At 35.8% G+C, this 22080-nt stretch overlaps 1 protein-coding gene across 2 annotated transcripts; it reads left to right on the plus strand.

Annotated features, from left to right (window-relative positions):
- Positions 1-3692: 3692 nt before the first annotated feature.
- On the plus strand, positions 3693-20431 carry LOC121373376 (TAR DNA-binding protein 43-like). 2 transcript variants are annotated; one of them, XM_041499994.1, is made up of 5 exons: positions 3693-4055; positions 4966-5138; positions 9467-9607; positions 13309-13579; positions 19283-20431. In XM_041499994.1, the coding sequence occupies exons 1-5, from the start codon at positions 3815-3817 to the stop codon at positions 19405-19407; spliced, it is 951 nt and encodes a 316-aa protein (XP_041355928.1). In that variant the 5' UTR covers positions 3693-3814; the 3' UTR covers positions 19408-20431. The 2 variants fall into 2 exon arrangements, with proteins under 2 accessions (XP_041355928.1, XP_041355929.1); XM_041499995.1 differs by lacking the exon at positions 19283-20431 and adding an exon at positions 16551-16888.
- Positions 20432-22080: the final 1649 nt, after the last annotated feature.

The raw sequence follows: 22080 nt of genomic DNA on the forward strand, positions 1-22080 counted from the left end.
ATTCATCTGCATTAAGGTCAGCAGTGACATTGAATAATAGAAAATATTTGAGTACCAGTTGTAAACATTGGCTGGGATGGGGCAAAACACTGCATTAAAATAGCATATGCGCTAATTAGGTTAGTGTCTTGAATTTTCATTAACAAAATTCAGTTGAGATAAATGACTGAAAGCATTGTGAAATAATATAAAGACCATGATTTGTATTGTCATTTTAGCATATCCCGAGTTGACAAATTGCAGTTTGTTCTAAACAATATTTATTTTTATTTATATATATTAACAGATCATGGATTGGTCAACAGGCATAGCCTATATAAACACCTTTCCCTACATTGTACAATTGAAGTAATAACTGATAAAAATAGAAGATGTGCATTTAGTCGAAATAAATATTTGTATATAAATTGGAACCAAAGAAAAGAAGAATAAAGGAGAAGGTGGACTGTTTTATCAGTCACAACGTTTGCTTTCAACAATGAAATGTTGGATTGCTTTGAAGATTCTCATTTTGACTAAAAATACACCCAAGTTTATTTAAATACTGTACACTTGTTATCTTATTTAGATATATGTAACATGTGTCACAGTTTGTATGGAAAGAATGTCTAATTTTTGCTTCCCAACAAACGTGCATTCTAGCTCTGAAGTGCATCACTTTATTTTTTTCCAATTTGATACGTTTTCACTGCATACAGCTTTGTGTTATCACACACTCTTCCTCATAATAACTACCACTGTGACAACGTAGTGGATTACATCTTCCGATGTCTTTCTCTGACAAATTAATGACAACTGAAAATGGTATCATCAGTACTATACAGGATTGTGTCAGTCCATTGGACCCTCATCTCAATTTAGTATTATTACCTCCACATTATGATATTACTTCAAGGGTAGAGGTAAGATTATATTTGACTTCAAGAATTTAAAACATTCAGCTGAGTAAACATAGATGTGCTATACTTAAAGTGGAAAATAGTATGATAGAGATGAGATGGTAGAAAAGGCATCTAATGCATATATGTTTAGATGATATTTTACACTGGCGTAGGGAGGGAGGGGGCAAGAGGATATGTCTCCCCCACTAGCAGCAGCGACGTTTTTCTTAATATACTCTGTCAAAAAAGAAACGCATAGGCGAAATATTCGTGGAATTATCTCTTTAATACAAAGTGGCATAATTTCGTTATTTTAATATGATCGTATCACAGTAAAATTTGACATGAGTATGTGACAATGTTCTTGCTATGGAATGACGGCAGTGGAGGCGTTTTCGTCACCAAACAGCCTTTGGGGTACCAGTCGTGGTGCACTGGCTGGAGCGAGAAATAGCGCAATGGGCCCACTGACGGGGGTCGATCCCAAACTGACCGCGCATCAAGCGAACATTGTACCACTGGGCTACGCCTCGCCCCCTAGACTGAATGAGTCTCTGAATCCGGGCACGTGGAATCCTAGCCCATTCTTCCTGCAGTGCATGGGACAGTTGCGGAAGCGTCTGAGGCTCCGGGTTACGCTGGCGTACTCGTCTGTCCAGTTCGTCCCATAGATGTTTAATGGGGTTGAGATCTGGCGATCTTGATGGCCATGGCAGCACATTAATGTTCTCATTCTGTAGGAAATATCCATTGTACACGTGCCGTATGCGGCCTGGCATTGTCCTGCTGAAAGAGTTCTCTCTGTCGATCCAAAATGGGAAGCATGTGACGGCGAAGAATTTCATTCCGGTAGCGTACAGCTGTCAGGTTGCCTTGTACGAACACAAGTTCACTTCTGCTGGTGTATGAGATGGCTTCCCACATCATGACACTCCCTCCACCGAATCTGTCAACTTGGGTGACGCAGTTGTTGGCAAAACGTTCATTGGAGCGTCTGTAAACACGTCGTCGTCCATCACGTCGCTGTAGAAGGAGACGTGACTCGTCACTGAACCATACTCGCTGCCAGTTTCCCAAGTTCCACCCCTGTACATTCGTGCACCAGCGAACATGTAAATGTCGATGTTGAATTCGCAGGACGGGGCCAACATACGGTCTCCTAGCCCATAAACCAGCTTCTCAAAGTCGGTTCCGAATGGTTTGTGCAGACACTCTTCTCAAACCAGGTATACGTTCAGCAGTGTTCGTTGCTGTGGCAGTTCGATGACACAAGTGCAGAACCCGGATGTAGCGATCTTGTGCTGCAGTTGTTATGCAAGGTCTTCCACTTCTGGGCCGGTCTTTAGCTGATTGAAACTGCTGGTACCTGTCCCAGAGATGTGAAATGGTGTTCTGATGGACGTTCATGTGGCGTGCGACTACTGACTGCGATTCACCTAACTGGAGGCGGCTTATTGCAATGTTTCGATTCGGCAGGCTTAGTCTTGGTATCTTGTAACTCGTCTACGTCGAAATGGAAATGAGGCATCATTGCGAGCATTGCACCTTTAAATACCCATCACTACCCCAATCTTTTCCCCGAGTTTCACATGCATTTGACAAAATCTGACCATTTCACGCCGATTTCTGCAGTTGTCGCACAACGTGCCACAACGTGTATTAAATTTGTTTTAGGGTGCATTTGGTCATGCTGTCCCATTCCAGGAACATTAACAAACATGGTCATTCAGCAACATTGTACCAAAAAAACTATATTTTGTAAAATCAAACACTTTTCTTTTTTCCCAATCACCTATGCGTTTCTTTTTTGACAGAGTATATATTATTATATACACATATACACACATACACACACGTATGTGTCACACGTGTGTATACCCCCTCTCCCCCCCCCCCCGTTGTAGATATACTATATGACCTTGAAACTGAATAAAATTAAATGTAATTTGTAATGCTAGCTATTGTTAGTCTTATTATTTAAAATACCATACACAACCAGTCACCACCACAATTCCTCAAAATACGGTAAAGCCGTGTAAATATATATACAAAATATATGCAAAATACAACATTTCTGGGGCTATGACTTTGACCTTGCGATATGACCTTGAAAATATTGGGGGGGGGGGATGACACCAAAGTTTTTCAGAATGCTACTGCTATATAAGCTTTAAAATGATATATGTGTTGCCAACTTTCTTCATTAATTCCCACGGAATTACAACTGGCCCTGGACTATATAGCCTAGGTCACCTTTTTATATACCTTGAGGTTAGCAGTGAAAATTAATAATACTTATAATTATCATCCTCTGCAGATCACCTCTGGTATCATACATCTTTGGGGACGGGGCATAGCTCTGTGGTAAAGCGCTCGCCTAATGCACGGTTGGTCTAGGATCGATCCCCGTCTGTGGGCCCATTGGACTATTTCTCGTTCCAGGCAGTGCAGCACAACTGGTATATCAAAGGTCATGGTATGTGCTATCCTGTCTGTTGGATAGTGCATATAAAAGATCCCATGATGTAATTGATTACTAGTATTCAAATTGAAACTGACGTCAGGTATACAGTTATCGATTGGATTTTACAATAATATATATTTGTAACATGATATAATAGTAGTAAGTGAAATTATTTTGATGTAACGTTTTGTGGATGTATGATTAAATTAAATTTAAAAAAACCTAAAATTCGGTGGGTGGCATAATGCAATGTTAAAACCTTCCCTTTAAAATGTTAGTTCATTGTCCGAAAACGCTCATAACCGTTTTTCGCAATTATCGCCCTTGACGGACTCATAGGGGGCGCGCTAAATTGTAATACCACAAGGACGCCATTTTATTTTATTTCAGTAAAGTGAATTTGTTACTTTGCCATTTTTGATTAAATACATATAACCGAAGCATCTTCTCGTTAGAAAATATAGAAAAAATGAGTCAGTATTTGCAGGTAGCAGAAGACGAAAGTGAAGAGCCAATAGAAATTCCGAGTGAAGATGATGGAACACTGTTACTGTCCACTTTGGCTGCTCAGTTTCCAGGAGCATGCGGGCTCAAATATCGAAACCCGGACACCGGCACTTTCCGGGGTGTTCGTTTAGCTGACGGCAAACTTCACCCACCAGAAACTGGGATGTGGGATTCCCATGTTTACATTGCTGTGTTTCCTAAAGGTTACTATATTTGGGGTTTTGTAATTTTTTGCCCCTCTCACCCGTTCATCTATCTATTTAACACAGACTCTTTGTTAATCATTAAACTATCCACTCATGGTTGAATGGTTCAAAACATGAAAATAACCCACCATTAAATAGAGAAATTCTAGAATGGTGTTTTTTTAGTGATCATGAAAATCCATAATCGATTGTGTGGGAAAATATTAATTGAAATAGTTCCTCCAGTTAAATAATGATTATAATAAAATTGATATTATATATATATATATATATATGCTTGGGTTTGGGTTTCTTTTCATGTGTACCTAAAGCCAAGGGGGAAAAAAATGATTAAAGATAAAATCAGGGCTCACACTGGAACAAATTTTAGTTAAGCCAATTTTTCCTTGAAAATCGTTAAAATGTGGTTAATTTTTAAGGAATATTTAAATTTTATTAGCCAAAGTCTGAAAATGTCGGCCATTTTGTGTAAAAATTAGCAGTTGGCTAATATTAAATATGGCAATGTCCAGGGTGAGCCCTATTTGTAGGGTGAACACAGCAGTAGATATTATCTGATATATGGTCCTTGTAATTCAAATCTATCTAAAGTCCATATTATTCTGATGGATTGTGTAAGGAAAGTTGATAAGTTGGTGCCATCCAACTGTAAACAATAGATGATGATATTCCGACTTCCAACTCTTATTATTATTATTTTTATTAATCATTTGGTGGATTTTAGAATTTACTAGTGAGTCATTGACTTAATTGTGAATTCATTTGCCCGACTTAATGTTTTTCAATTACCTGTTCAGTGGGTTAACTTATGTTAATCTCTGCTGTTTTTTGCTCTTGGTTTTATTTTATTTAAACTAAAGTCGAATTTTATTAGCATTTGTGAAGTAACATTTTTTTATTTTTACAGAAAACAAAAGGAAGGGCGATGATGGACAAGAAAATCCTGTGGCTAAGACGAAACGTGTCGAAGGTGGACAGAAAAGCAGTACAGACTTGATTGTTTTGGGATTGCCATGGAAATGTACAGAAGATGACATGAGGAAATACTTTTCGCAGTTTGGCGAACTTCTGTTGGTGCAGGTAAATAGCAGAGCTTTTACTGGAACAAATTTTGTTATTTTCTTGCAAATTTATCAAATTTGGTTAATTTAACAAAAATGTTATTAGCAACAGACTAAATGTTTTAACCACTTTGCATGAAAATTATCAATTGGGTAATTTGTCAATGGATAGGGTGAGCTCTGAATAAGATTGATTTAATAATTGTCAGGCTCCTACCTAGTGTATAATTACTTGTTGGAGGTTCAGCTAAAACAAATAACCAAGCCATAGTGATGAAGCTCTTTCTCCCCTATGTAATTTGCATACGAGTACAGCTCAGATCATGGGTACAGAAACTGTTACACCTAGGTCAAATATTAAACTTTGCACAAATCATGTGAAATGACACTAATTTACTGACTGATATCTAAACTATGTAGATTTATAACTTGCAGATCAAGAACATAAGAATTTTGCTCTTGACGGAGCATTTCATAGCAAGACATGCATATCTTCTGCTCATAACATGGTGTCTTGTGATGCATAGTAACTGACAATAAATAAGGTCATTTCACAATTAAACACAAAAACAAACAAGAATAAGTGGAAGACTATGTGAAGACACCAAAAAAACCAAATTGTGTATAAACTTAGTTTAGAAGTGACACTGTAAAATAGACACCGTTATGAGCAGCAGATTTAAAAAAAAAAGTTTCCAGGTACAGAAAACTAACACCATTGGACATATACAACAATGAACACAATATGGTACATGAAAATCGATTTATTCATCATTTATGATAACCCAAAATCAATAGCACACATTGAAGTAGAAAGACTATTTCAAACCACCTTTTGCGCATAACACAGACACTGATTATGCCAAAATACATCATAAAACACTGCAAATCATTCAGATGTGACCCCATTTGACAGCATGACTTAATCATTCCTAGGATGTGATAGCTTGTCTTGAGTAATAATAACAAAAAAAATACAATGTATATATATATGCTATAGACTTGTGACACAGAAAACCGGTAAAATATGTTTTTAAAAACTGAATCTTTGTAATATTTCGAGTTTACTTTTATAATGAATATAAAAGATTGGAAGTAGAAGCTCTGTAAATATACTCAGCAGGATAATATTGCCTCTCAATTAGTGTTAAGTTATAACATCTTACTTTAATGATTGGGAAAAAAAAAACAATAAACGAAATATGAGGAAAAAATAGTTGGCAGTCACTGGAATAAAACTTGTAATTTGATCATTGGGATCCAATACTAAACAGAAATCATGTAGGCAATTTGTGTCTTTAAAAGAAATCCTTGGAACAGGCATAATGTCCAGGATCTTATTGAGAGAAAAAAAACCCCGAGGTGTCCAATACATCAGACATGACATAGTGCTGCCCCATTTTCCTCAGGAAACGCAGCTCTGTTTCATCGTCATCAACAGCTTCAACCTGCAAAATATGAAAATGTCACATTATATAACAAGCTTGTAGAATGTACTGACAAAATGTAAGGGTCATGCTTTAATGTTGATTTTCATTATAGATTGTAAACAGAAAAAACTCCACATTTGTTTCATGTTTGTGCTGTTGCTTCTGTTGTTTATCTTACAAGGTTTGTTGTCAACATCCAAATAAATTTTCATGAGGTTTAAAGAACTAAGTAATTTAATCCAAAACTTAAATCTGTTTTGTACATTCCATAATTTTTTTTTTGGCAAAAATGGCAAACGGGTGTGAGGGTGTTAGGATCGGTCAGGTAACCCGAGCCACACATATTATTTAATTTGGTCTAATTGTATTTTACTTCCAGGTTCCTTGTAATAAAGTATTAAAATGTAAAAAATGATACCTAAAAGTTATGTTTATAGATAAAACAACTAAGTCAATATTTTTTGTAGCATTTTTTTGCTAAAGTTTGTGGTTGCTATGGTTATGAAAATGCCTACATAAATAGCCAACGAAAAGATGGATTTTTATTATTTACAGTTTTTTCGGCCATGACTCAAACTAAAATAATCCTCAAAAGACTGTTCAGACATCTGCTTAAACTTTTCTGTTCAAGATTTTGATTACCGAATAGAAGTACATCAAACACAAAATAAAAGAACTTTAACCCTTTTTTGTTTCACCATCAAAGACTACACAGAACAAAGTGGCTAGTCTTGTTAACACACCTTTTAGAACAGGTGGCAATTAGGGGGCAATAAAAATTCTAAAGGTAGACACAGGTGGGCCACACAGGTGGGAGGTGTTACTATACAATACATTCAAACTCACTTTGAATCTGTAGTATCAAAAGGATGTGGATTATCACATTGGTGATAATTAAAAGTTCTAAATATTTCAAAAGACAACATAAAAGGCTTTTTTCTAAGCTTTGTACTCTTGTACTTCAACAAATAAATGGAGTCTGTGTTATGAGCAGCATGCTATGAGTTAAAATAGAGTTAGAATTTACTTATTTATTACAAAAATTAGGCAGATATATTTCAAGCACTATTTCATTAATGTGGACCAACATAAGCTGGTTTAATTAATTAGGCACATTGATTTGCAAACGATCACTTCAGCTCATAACAAAGACTCCAAAAATTAAAATAAAATGGGTGTCTGTGTTATGAGCAGAATACCATGAGTTACAATTGGGTTAAAATTAGCTTATTTATTACAAAAATTAGACAGATATATTTCAAGCACTATTTCATTAATGTGTACCAACATAAAGCTGGTTTAATTAATTAGACACATTGATTTGCAAAAAAATCACTTCAGCTCATAACAAAGACTCCAAAAATAAAAATAAAATGGGTGTGTGTTATGTGCAGAATACCATGAGTTACAATTGGGTTAAAATTTGCTTATTTATTACAAAAATTAGACATATATTTCAAGCACTATTTCATTAATGTGGACCAACATAAAGCTGGTTTAATTAATTAGGCACATTGATTTGCAAACAATCACTTCAGCTCATAACAAAGACTCCAAAAATTAAAATAAAATGGGTGTCTGTGTTATGAGCAGAATGCCATGAGTTACAATTGGGTTAAAATTTGCTTATTTATTACAAAAATTATACAAATATATTTCAAGCACTATTTCATTAATGTGCACCAACATAAAGCTGGTTTAATTAATTAGGCATGTTATATGCGAACTATCACTTCTGCTCATAACGAAGACGCGATTCTAGTGGTGAGAGAATGACTATCAAAAATGCATTTATCGTCATAAAATTTATCACAAAGTGTCTCAAGTAAAAAGAATAAACATTAACAAAAGAAATACTAACCTTCCATTCGTGTGCACTGCTCGGTTATCAACCAAATTGAAGAAAAACATCCCTGGATCAAATTGTCTTCCGCTCATAACATGTGTCAAAACCAACAGACACGAACGCAGATCAAGCTCTCTTTGTAAATCACAACGTGCTTGGCACAAACCAATGAAGCGTTGCTTTTAGTAAACAACTTGTGGAATGTATTAAGCAAATTTACAACATATCACCATTTTACCCAAAGTTGCAGCGTGTGTTCTTTCGCTCATAACGCACAGGACACCAATCACTTGAGTTATATATATGACCATAAATTACGTAATTTTACAATCACGAATCTCAGTTTTTCCTGTGTACAGTACTAAAGTGTACATATTAAGCCATGTGGTCTGTGTGATGAAAAAACACTTTGTTGCAGTAGATACATGCGTCGTCTAGCATTAATGTAAATAAGACACTAATGGTTATGAGCGGAATGTAGATTTATCGCCAGTAAAATCATGCAATTTACTTAAATATACATGGAAACAATTTAATGAGAAAATAACAAGAGTATTTATCTTATGTTAGGTGGTAGTTGTGGTCTGTATATTGCTTTTGTACATGGGGCATTTGTTGATAAAAATTTGTAGTCGTCATGATGTAACAAAATGGCCATGGTTTTTACCCACTATTACTGTCGTTTTCGCTTTTTCCTGAACTTGGTGCAAACCAAACATAGCAAACTTTGCTCCTACTACGTTCTATAAAGTCTTTCCTGGACATAGTTGTAAAAGCAACTTTGAAAAAAATTACATACCCTTTGAAAATTGATTTTTTTTGTTCAACATACACTCAGTGTACCCTTGAAAATTGATTTTTTGTTCAACATACACTCAGTGTACCCATGATCTGAGCCGTACTCATTATACTTAAGTTAATATGGGTAATTTTTGCATCTTTTTCATGGGAAACTGCTCACATCGTTTATGATTGCTTCTGGGCTGAATATGTTCTTGCAAACATGTTTAGGGAGATGGGCAAAACGTTTTGTTTTACATATATTAAATTGAGGATAAACATTTGTTTCAGGTAAAGCGTGACCCAAAGACTGGGGAATCAAAAGGATTTGGCTTCATCCGTTTTGTCGAGTATCGGTCCCAGGTCAAGTGCATGTCACAGAGACACATGATAGACGGGCGCTGGTGCGATGTAACCATTCCAAACTCGAAGGTACTGATAACAATTACTTTTATAAGAACATAAATCAATGTAGCAAGGCACAGTATTTCATGCAAATGTCATTCTTTTCACGTATCGGTTACTCAATTTGAAATTAATGTGAACCACCTTTACATTAACTTCGTTCACACTTACTTTAAACTGGTTTAGCTAAAACATGTTTGGTTCAAAATGACGAGCGTTCACAGGGAACATTTTGTCCAGTATCGTGTCGCAATTCGGTACGCAAGTTACAGAGATCGCTACACAATTTTAAAACATTAAACAGTAGTTGCTAATAAATTTTCTGTTGACCAGAAATATCGCTAATCAAGATTTTGTAAACAGAAGTTCCCTGGTTCACACATGTAATAGCTAATGAGGAACATTTTTTTCAGTATCATGTTGCAATTTGCTATGCAAGTTTCAGAGATCACTACACTATTTTAAAACATTAAACAGTAATTGCTAATCAATTTTCAGTTGACTAAAAATATTGCCAAACAAAATTTGAAAACAAAATGTTCCCTGGCTAAACTGGTATTTGGCAGAAGTGTAGTTATCACTACTTGAGCAGACATCAACACAACAATGAACTACAAGTGTGTTAGTCTGTTGCTAATTCACTTATTGCTTATTCTGCCTGTTATGTCACAGTCGCTTCCACATTATACCAGTTTAACTGAAACAATTTGCGTTCACTCTTACATTTAATCTTTAGACTACTGGATTAATTTTTGACAAAAACCACGTTGAGTGGGTACAAGTTTATAATTTTTACTCACATATTCTCTTAAATGTTTTACAAATACATAAAATAAAGTTCATATTTGAATTGGTAAGTATTATTTTTGTGTATTTTTCAAATTTTTATTTTATTGTATTTATATTATTCAGTTATTGTTGATTAAAATTAGGCAAAAAATAAAAAAGTCGTGTTTACTTAGGGCATTTGTGGCCAGCTGTCCAGTATTTATGTCCATTATTCCCAATAGCAGTGGCTTTCTAACCAGAATTTAAAAAAACTAAACAAACTGATTCATATCCCAATATGTAGTGATTTTCGTTGTTGGTAAAACAATCAAATTTATTATCAAATTAGCTGTCACAATCAGCTATCGATCCCTGAAAATGACCGCGACGTGCCGCCATTGTTGTCAAGCGAAAATGCTTGCCAAAAATCACTTTTGGAACTCAAAATTTCAAGCCATTTTACAGTGAAAAATCTAATTTTAAAGACAGTAAGCGAACTTGTCTTGTGTTTCCTGTTACTAAATTGTTTCTGGTGAGTGTTGTGTGCAAAACAGCGTGAAATATGAATTGGGGAATGCACTGTATACAGTGTACAGTATGTCGATTGGCATGACGTTGGGCGAGATATCTTGTCTGCAGTAGTCAGAAGGTTAACTGTTATAACTGTTTAGCTAAACCATGTACCAAAGTTTTTCAGCTATACCGGTATAGTGAAAAGATTGCATTCACATTTAATTTGAAACTGGTTTCGTTAACCTATTTTAAAAGTTCTATAAGTGAGAACGCAACTATAGTGAACCATTCTGAATATTCTGAAAGTACTTTTCAAGTATATTAATGGCATGCAATACAACATTTTTATTTTATATTTTACTTTAATCAAATGTACAGTATCGGCTGGAAATAATGCACAATTTAGGTAGTAAGTAATCAGCACACACAAATGATATCATCAGTGTTCGAGATTAACGTTATCCCGATATCTTGGGGATACCAGAATTTAATTTTGGATACCAGACTTCAAGAACCCAGTATTCCACCGAGATACCATAAAATGCTGTTGGTTGTTTAATCCTGCATTTTTATTTTTCACTGAAACAATGAAAGTTGTCATTTACTGGTGAAGTTAAGTAACAGTATTTTTGAGCTCTTACCCAGTCTAATGCTGTGCCGTAACAATATCTCCCCCAACTCGTACCCAGTCTTATGCTACACTGGAGTAATAGCGACGTAGTAATAGACTGGAAACTGCTACGTCCCTATTGTCTTTGTTGGATGTTTCCTCCCTTCAAATTTTATTTGAGATATTTATTCCACATCTGCAGAAAATTTATACAGGTAGGTTTATTATTAGTAATGTCAGAAACACGAATAGATTACTGCTAAATATTAATTTGTCAGTATTATGCAAAAATAGATCCAACAAATATTTTTGTCGATTCCGTTTGATTGCGAATTTCACGAATTCCCATATTTTTATTGTGGCGTAGCAATAGAATGGGAACGAAAACAGTGTCATCCAAGTTTGTTACGATGTTATTTATGAATTTCATTTAAGTGGGATACTAAATTTTCAGGTGGGATATCAGATTTTGAAATGTTAGTATCCAACATTACATTACATTAGTATACTGCCCCAAAATTTTAATTTCGAACACTGGATATCATTCATGTAACTTGATCTCTGGTTAAAAATCATGTGAACTGACTTGCTGTTACCTATGATTTTGAATTATTGTCTCCTGTATCATGGGCAGTCATGATTTTTAGAAAAACAGGTTTTAACTAAACTAACCACTCCTGCTTCACAGCATGACCTTCACCCATATGAAATGGGTTCTAGAATGGTGTTTTGTTTTGTGATATTCAATGATCAATTATTATCGAAAATATGTTACTGTTAGGTTGATCAATAATGAAAATCCATAATCGATTGTATGCGAAAATGATAATTGTAATAGTTCCTCCATTTTAAATGATAGAATTGCAGGGTTCGAACTTCAAAATTTGTAACCCACAGCATTATTTAAAAAAAACTGACATGGGTGAAATGGCCCACTGATGGCAATTTGTATTTTAAAGTAGAAAATAAACAGCACTGAAAGGTTATTTTACTGTATGAAGTCTTTTTTCAAATGTACAGAATTGTATATACATTTTGCCTTCATGAGGGCGTTTTACTGCAATAGCAGTAATTTTTATCTTGCGGCAGAAAGGTGCCACAGGTCAGGTAACCTGACCTGTGGCACTTTATATCTCAACGACAGCAATTGCTTTTAGTTCCAAGTCGTGGAATCTGCAGATGTCATTTTCTGAGCCTTGCATCTCAAAGAATTTTGAAATTTGGTTGATAATACATCCCGACCATTTAAAAAACATAAGAAAATAGATCCAAATTCCAAAGCCTATTTGTTTTCTACATGCATATGACTACATATGGTTACGATACTTAAACACCTACATTTAAGAATACGTCGGCTTTATTTGGCCCATGAGCTTGGTCTTTTAAACAGGTATATTAATGCGTTGATAGATTTTTTTTATTCATTCATATTTACAGCAGCTGATGAACAGAAAGGTTTTCATTGGCAGGTGTAGATACCAAATAACTGCTTTAGAATGTGCAGCGGTGTCATTAAAAACATCTCGTTATACATTATTTACAGGAAGGCTCCCAGCAGCTGATGGAAAAAAAAAAATCTTATTGCAGGTGTAGATACCAAATATCTGCATAAAAACATTAGAAACATCTTTTAGTTTGTACACTCGTTACCCATTATTTTCAAGAAGGCTTGCAGCATCTGATGAACAGGAAGATTTTCATTGGCAGGTGTACAGATATCAAATAACTGCTTTTAAATATGTATCAGTGTCATTAAAACCATTTTTAGTTGGCTTACTCATTATTAAAAACATCTTTTGGAGTTCGTTTATTCACTCTTAATCCATTCTTATTACAGGAAGGCTCCCAGCAGCTGATGAACAGGAAGATCTTCATTGGCCGGTGCACTGAGAACCTGTCGCAGGAGGATCTGCGGACGTACTTCAGCAAGTATGGCGAGGTGGTCGACGTCTTCATCCCCAAGCCGTTCCGCGCATTTGCCTTTGTCACCTTCGCCGACCACGAGGTGGCGCAGATGCTCTGTGGGGAGGACCACATCATCAACGGTGCCAGCGTGCACGTGAGCAACGCCTCCCCGAAACACTACGACACCCAGCAGAACAGAAAGGGTGGGTTCAACCAGAGCGCTAGTATGGGTAGCCCCGGGGCGTGGCGTCCGAATGCCAGAAACTCCCAGTCCAGCCCAAAGATCGAAGGCTTACATGGGGGTGGTATGGACACCACCATGGGCAACAACCAGTTGGGAATGAATTTATTAAATTCGGCCATGCTGGCTGCGGCTCAGGCTATGCTGACTCAGCAGGGGCAGTGGGGTCCCCTCGGGTTGGCAGGGCAGACTGGGGGGAGTACGGAGGTGTCGGGGAATCCCACAGCTAGGAATACGGGCTTTGATAACAACACCACAGCAACGACAAATCAAGGGAATAACTTTTTAGGGGGTTGGGGCCCCCCTCAGGAACAGACCGGTCATCAGGCACAGGGTCAGTATGGTGGGTGGGGCACACCGCACCAGAGTCAGAGGGGAGGATGGAATTAAAGTATGCGGGGTATTGTTGGAGTGAAAGAAGATGAATGGAGAAAGAAATGGATTTTTTTGTTTGTTATATAAGACAAGTTTTGTAAGAGTGGAGGAGACAATAGTGTGTTTTGGGTCTTTTTTCTTTTTTTTTACACTGAAAGAGGAAGTTGCATACTAAAATTATAATTTTGTTGAAGTCTGTAAGGTCTAGTTGTTTTCATGTTTTAAATCGAAAAAGTAAGTTGATGGGTTTTTTTATGTATCATTCAAATTGTGTATGGTGTATCATACAAAAAATGGCAATCTCATCTTTCACTGTTCCACTATTTTAATATATAAATATACAAGATCTCACAGCAACATCCCCTGTATATATTTACATTAATTGATAGCCAGTGAAATCTGTATTTTGTAAACAAACATTTTGAGCTTTGCTAAAAAAATAACTCTTCAAAATTGGTATTCATCATTGGTTAACAAAATTTGCTTTCATATTTATTTGGAGTCTGCCTTCATTCTTTGTTTTTCCTTTCTTTACATAATTATCATAATAATTCATTTATCAAATAAAAAACAGACAGATGAAGTAAGTAGGCTGAATAGATTATAAAAGCTGTCCATTAATTGTCTGTAAAGTTTGCTGTAACAATGAAATAATTGGGTGGGAATTGGGGTAGGATAATTCAGGTATCGTTAGGCTGCCCTCTGGCTCTGAAAGTAGGTAAAATAAGGTGCCTATAATAGAATTTAGAAATACTTAGAACTGTTCAGCTAACAGGCTAAACTAAAAAATAAACAATGGTATTGAAATTGGGGAACATTTAAGGACATTATAATACTTTAGGGATTTGAATTTTTTTTAGCGATTTTAATTTTTGCATCGTAAGTAACAACACAACAATGCAAGCAGCATTGTGGCGTAAACTAATCCGGTTGAGTACTGGGGTGGTGCGTTGAATGATAAAAATGGTCGTGGAAACATCTGGAGTGGATGGAAAGGCCATCTGATAAAGAATGGTGTACAGCCGGTGTACAAGTACAGGCAGAGAGACGGACGAGTGTTTTATTGTGAAATCATGGATTGAAATGAGGTGCCTTTGTGTAAGAACTGGCCGTGAAGGAGAGAGAGACAGAATTTGATTGTTAAATCATGAATTGAAAAGAGGTGCCCATTTGTCAGACTGCGGCAGGCTGGTTGGTGTTGTGATGTGTTGTTTGAAAGTAGTGCAGTAGATATTGTTGTGTTGTTTTGGAAGGGAGTGTTCACTTGATGTTAGCAATATTGTACAAATCATTTCATAATTTAGCTTCTATTTCAATCTTCTTTTAAAAAAAAAAAAAATAATTTTGTAAAGCATTTTTTGTTTCCTTTTTCTGTTTAATTTTGTAAATCTGCTACTATATGTTTGTTTTTGTTGTGTAAAATGAAGTTTTTAATACTTTTTTTCTAATGAAATGGGGTGCTGTATATCTTATCTGAAAATCTGCCTGGTCTCGGTGGTATAGTACTTAAAGACTCGTCAGTTCATATTTTATTACCTGCTCCAACACCGATATCACAGCTGAGTCTCAATATCCCATGCTCTGAACAGACAGCCCAGATAGCTGAGGTGTATGTCCAGGACAGTATGCTTTAACTGTTACTGGATACAAGCTTCAAGACAAATTTATTACACTGCACTAGAAATGTTGTCAATTTTTAAATCTTGACTATTGAACTTGTGTAGTATTTTATGCATTATTATACCTGATCAGGTCTCTGAAAATGGGGAGCTTTATATTTAGGACATCATAAAATATTTTATATGGACTAAACAGATTACTAAAAAAAGAAATGGGTTAATTTCATTAAATTCTCAGTGGCCTTTTATACTCAAGAATTTGAGACAGGTCTTTTAATAGTTTGTATGTTAATGGGCATTCTGTACTCTCTTAAATAAGTAACACAAATTTTCATTAATTAGAGTTTAAGATACCGGTAATGAAAATATGTTGGTTCATTAGCGAGATTACATGTAATACAAAAATATTTGTTGTCAGCTTTATGAATTAGTTCCACCCATATTGCTAGATGTACATGTATAAATATGGCATCATTTTATGAGCAAACAATAACTGATGTTAGGATTTTCAAATTCAAAATTAGTTTTTTACGAATGAACAAAAAAATATTCATTTTAATGTGTTTTTTTGTTAATATTAAAAATGTTTTGTGAATTGATGAACTTTTTTACTCATGGGTCTTATCTCATGTTTCAGGTATAATAATGTGTTTTTCTGTTAGCCATTTTTTGGGGGTACTACATGTCATCACAGTTTCGAACACTCCCACTTTAGTAATATTATGCTACTCATAGTTCACACTTTGTTAACTTTCCTGTAAACTATTATTCACCTTTACTTTATACATGCAGTCATCTTAGTGGTGTGGTGAAGTTAAAGTGCTTTGACTTTTTAACAGTGTGTGAATTTCGTTTGACAAACGTGTTGAACAGTGCATAGCAAAACTGAAAGACATGCTTTGAACAGAGGATGGTTGTTTTTTTCGATCGTGACTTTAGTGTGTGTCAGAAGATAGATTCAAGCGAGCAGGACACGCGAGAGTGAGATGTGAAATTTGTCATTATAAGAGGCAGGGCAAGGATGTTACAGCTGATCCCAGTATGGAGTACGAACATCGCAGAGAGAGAGAGAGCATGAATGGCGTTTTTAATCTGAAGATGGTGCACTTTGTGTTGAGGTCTGATGTCTCCATAGATGACTGACTGACTGACTGCGTTTGTTTTGTTGGAACTTTGGATCCTTTTTCACCTGTTAACAAAAAAAAAGCAATGAGAATGATTTGTATGTTTCTGTATTCTTGGTGTGCCAGTTTTACTAATACAATTTGTAGTCACAACAAGTTATTCATTTTTTATTGGTGCGAGATGACTGAATGTTTGGATGCCAAGATCCAAGGATGCAGGAAAAGAATGGTGTTTGAATACACTCGTTTGTGTGTGTGTGTGTGTGTGTGTGTGTGTGGCTTGCCTAGAAAGTTTGTGAACATTTATATGCAAGCTTCTTTAAGCAAACACATCCTGATTTTAATTCCGACATGGTGACATTTAATGTATGCCATGCGAATCAGTGTAGCATTGTCGAATGTCATTAGTGTACTGAATCGATGCAGCGTGTTCGAATCCCGTTGGCATACACTATTATATAATGGGTCAGGAGTTTTGCTGATATACTGCAAACCCAGTATTGAAATTCAGTAATTCTTAATATCTAGTGAAATTGCATTTGAACCAAATGTGACGGTACTGATCGTAACTATGGTTAATTGGGCATTCACGTTGTGGATGTACCGATTGGTCATTGTATTTAACAGGATGGACTGAAATGTTTGGTGAATTGATTCAGCAGGTTCAAATCTGGTCTGAGATTATGGTTATGATGGTGAAAGAGCTTGCTTTCATAGCCGTTCTGTTAAAAGAAAGTTTAGAGATGGAGATAAATGTCTTGCTTTAGTGTTGAAACGGACTGTGAAGGTAAGATATCTGGTAACCATGGTCTTAATGCCATCGTTTGATGAAGATAATATAAAAAGCACTTTCAGTCTTGAAAGTAATGTAAACAAACAACTTGCCATTTTATGAATGTAGTGTTAAGATATCTTGTCATAAAAAAAAATCAAAACACATTGTACGTAATTTTAAAATTCCTTCCATCATGAAGGTGGTGGTGAAAGCTCTTGCTGTCATTAATATAATGTTAAATACCTAGCATCATGAAGGTGATATAAAAAGAACTTGCCATCTTGAAAGTAGTGTTAAAAGATCTTGATACTCTGATGATGTTAAACAGACTTCTTGTCATGGGGATGATATTAAAACGTAACCATCATGAAACTGGTGTTAAAATATGTATCGCCATGATGGTGTTCAAATATCTTTCTTCATGAAGGTGGAGTTGTTAGGTTATCATGAAGGTAGTAGTTAAAAAATTACTTCGTATCATTATTGATGTTAAACAGACTTTCCATTATGGAGATGATACTAAAGCATCACATAAAATAGTGTTAAACTTTTATCACTATAAAGGTGATGTTAAAATATGTATAGAGCTGTTGAAATTTCAGGTTCGGTATCAATATTGTTTGGGTACGGTATTCGGTATTGACACAATACCAGTATCGAGCAGTATTTTTGGCAGAGAATACTCCGCTTTAAATGCATAGTTTCTGTTGAGACAAAGAGCATGAACATGTTTTTCGGTCGATTCTGTGTTGAGCATGAACATGTTTTTCGGTCGATTCTTTGTTGACATAAAGAGCATAAACATGTTTTTCGGTCGATTCTGTGGAAGAATGATGTCCATCCACTCTTCTTGTCAGCCATTTTGCATTGTGTTTACTAAATGGGCGGAAAATACTTTTAAATACCAACATTTATCGATATTGACATGATATCGAAAGAGAACAGTATATACGGTATACCGCCCAGCTCTAATTATGTATCAAAGGTGAATTCAAGAGAAAAAGGAGATATTTTAACATGGAAGGGATAGCTAAAATATTTAAGGTATGACTCGGAATTGCTAAGAATATATTCAAATTAAAAATATATTCCTTTTGGAGTTTGCCAATTAAGTTCGCACAGACAAAAGGTAAGTTTTTTTTTTTTTTTTTTTTTTTTTTTTTAAATTTGAAATAAATGTTTTCATGAGCACAGCTACTTTGTATTTTATTATACATAATATTACTGAATACGTTGTACGTAGACAACAACAGCAAAAAAACTGATTTTCCACTTTTAAATTGTCTAGCTAGACAAATTGGAGTGGATTTATTTCAACAGTAAAGAATTTGCGTTTATTTGAACAGGCTAACATATGTCTAACAGCCACTAGTCAGAGTTGGCTGCTAACATGCCAACTTGTGCAGATAGAATGTCGAACCACTAGGCCTGGCCAAAGGAGTCGTTTAATTGGATTTCTGTGGCAGTAAGGTACCATTTATCCTGGATATAGGGCATGGGATGTTAAATTTTTGTGTGGTTGATTGAAAGTCCAAGTTAATGAGGGAAACCAACTGGTTTGTCTAGGCTAACCCGAATCTCTTGAAAAAACATTTTGGTACATGTAGTAAGGGCATTCCAAATATTTCAACTTTTTCGTGTCTTATTGTACACACGAAAGTTGGTTCATCTTGCGAGATTTCACCATTACCAAAGATGAAACTTAAAAAAAAAAAAAAAAAAAAAAAAAAAAAAATCTGTTTCATATTTAAATATCTTGATTTTTATAATAGGTGGTTACCAAGGTTACGGTTGGTACGAGCAGCAAAGGGATCGTCGATCTGGGAATGACAGCGACGGTTGGAGGGACCGCCAAGATGGCGGCTGTGGTTACGAGTGGAGTGGTGGACAGCACTAATGAGTGGATGAGTGATTCCGGAGCGGAGTGCAAGATGAGTGCGCTGATGGACGAGTGCAAGGACTGGATGAGAGATGAGCGACAGAAGGATGAAAGGCGAACGGAAGGAGGATGAAAGCACTGAACATTGATGCACTTGGGGGAAAAACGGAATTACAAAATTACAACGGATCTTGCTCGGAATAATTGGTTATTTGAAAATAAGAAGTCGTCAACAACTAAAATTAATACTTAATCTGTTTAAGTGATGTTCCGAATTTATTTAAGTTTACCAAGTCGAAGAAAGATTGAAACATGATTTTTATTTTTATCCAGGGAAGTGTACAATAGATGCCCCGAACTATTCCTTAGTTCTGCATCTTAAATATGTGACCGATGCTCCAAATGTCCTCATTCTATATTTAAACAAATGGATGTTCCAAACTATACCGTACGATGGATGTTCCATACTGTTTCCTGTTCTCTCTAGATAAATGTACGATGGATGTAACATAATATTCTCTATGTAGACAAATACACGATGGATGTTCCATATTATTACCTATTGTCTATGTAGACAAATGTACAATGAATGTTCTATACTATTCCCTATTCTCTGTGTTCCAAACTTTAATATTCTTAAAAATGCCAAGACAAACGGACGAAAACGTAAACGGAAATTAGACACGTGATGTGTGAATGATTGATATCGCTGATTTTTGAACACGCAAACACAACGATAAATAGGTGACGCCAGTTTTGACCTGCACTGTGAGGGACTTGAAAAACATATGGCGTATTGAACTTAACATTGAGTATGAAAAATCTAATACAAAGACTTGTATAAACGGTCCAAGTTAGGAGTGTGCAATGCAAATGCTGATTCATGATTCTTAAACAAGATTTAAACAGGTCGTTTTCTCTTGACAACAAGTTTTTTTTAACTATCGAAAAAGGGAGAATTTATTTTAAAACTGAATCTGCTGTGCTTTTCAAGTGTGGTTTGAAATTAATGTACACTTTGAGATTAAATTTAATGTGTGTATGTGTTGTGACCATTGTAATGTTTTAAGTACCCCACCTACTCCAGTAAAAAAAAAAGCACCCCCCCCCCCCAAATTTGTTAACATCTTAAAGTAATCCAACTCTGCATATTAGTAATTTATTAGTAATTAGTAAGTGCTGTAACTTTGAATTTGATGAATCCCAAAGGCGTGGCCAAATTACCTGCAATTCGAGCAATAAAAACAGCTTGGGAAATCTTCCAACAGCTCGGCGCTTTCTGAATACTTTGGTTTATTTATTGTAGTCTTGTGGTACGGACTTTGATACGGAAGGAATCTTCACTGAAAATGTCTTGATGCCGTGAATTCCATATGAGTGAATTCCATATGAGTACCACAGTTTCATTTTTTTGCATTAAATAACCAATTGGAGAAACCTATACGTAATAGCATAGGAAACCTCGGCCCCCATAAGAATAATAATAATAATAAAAATCCCTCTGGATTGAAATCTATGCTTCTGCCAATTTTATTTTTTTACAATTCTCAAATAAGATCCAGCGTTACCGAAGGCCGTCTAGTCGCTATGTTTTAGATCTCGTATTGTGATTCATGTGCAATTAATTGTTGATTTGTTGATGTCAACATGGATCATTCGCATGGATAATGTATACCACAGGATATTGTTGGAACATCTTGTAAGACTGAGTGAGAGTAATGGTTTTCGAGATGCAGGACCTAACAGTGTATAAGCCATGTCGGATGATGTATCCAATATTTACATGGGAGTACATTTACGATGTATGCTATTATTTTTTAGGACAGTAGATATTTCAGAACGTATTGGAAAAGTCATCCACTTCTCGTGGCAAAGGCAAAACCCTAAATCATAACATTTATTTAATTTATTTAGGTTGAGGTAATGTTCGACAAATCTTTAAGACTGCCACTTGTCCTCAAAGTAGCTTTGGCTATTGCCCTATGCATTAAATATAGTAATACAATTGATAATTTCTTCTAGCCAAGACCAAACATTCACTAGACTGGATTAAGGTGTAGTGGATTTGTCGAACCTGGCCAACGTATAGTCCCACTAGATGAAAATACAGAGAATAACTGCCTACGGTCTTAAGATGCCGGCTTTATCCTATGATGGTTAGAATGGCAAATTCAGCGAGGCTCTGCCGACCTGCATGTGCCATTCTACCCGAGCATGATAAAGCCAATAATTTAAGACGGTAACCAGTTATTTCTTTTATCCTGCAATTGGACTGTAGTGCTTGAGTGTCAAACTCGACCCGGACACTTACACTAGGTGATAATGAGACTAAATAATAAAATAAATAGCATTATACATATTAATTCCAGCGCATTCGACTTTTGTTTTCCCTCCATGTCTCATAGCTCAATAATGTAACCGGAGGCAAACATGTCTTCTAGTTGACTAGTCTACCGCTGCAAAACTGAGTGAACTTCCCATGTTAGTAGGCCTATCTATTAAATATAGAATACTACACTCGTTTTTGCTAAATATAATTTTCACAAAACTGGGTGAACTTCCCATGTTAGTAGGCCTATCTGGCCTCAGATTACAGTTATCTTCCCATTTGGTTGTCGAAAATCCGGAAATTTGACCGCGCAAGTAGTCGGCTGTCTGCCATGAAATAATCAGTCAAACCGCAATGAAGTG

This window comes from Gigantopelta aegis, chromosome 5 (assembly GCF_016097555.1).
Source record: "Gigantopelta aegis isolate Gae_Host chromosome 5, Gae_host_genome, whole genome shotgun sequence".
In the NCBI taxonomy this organism is placed as follows: domain Eukaryota; kingdom Metazoa; phylum Mollusca; class Gastropoda; order Neomphalida; family Peltospiridae; genus Gigantopelta; species Gigantopelta aegis.

Coding starts and splice junctions, on each gene's coding strand:
- LOC121373376 (XM_041499994.1), top strand. CDS start 3,815: ATGAGTCAGTATTTGCAGGTAGCAGAAGACGAAAGTGAAGAGCCAATA. Junction 4,056..4,965: donor CATTGCTGTGTTTCCTAAAG/GTTACTATATTT, acceptor TTATTTTTACAG/AAAACAAAAGGAAGGGCGAT. Junction 5,139..9,466: donor GCGAACTTCTGTTGGTGCAG/GTAAATAGCAGA, acceptor CATTTGTTTCAG/GTAAAGCGTGACCCAAAGAC.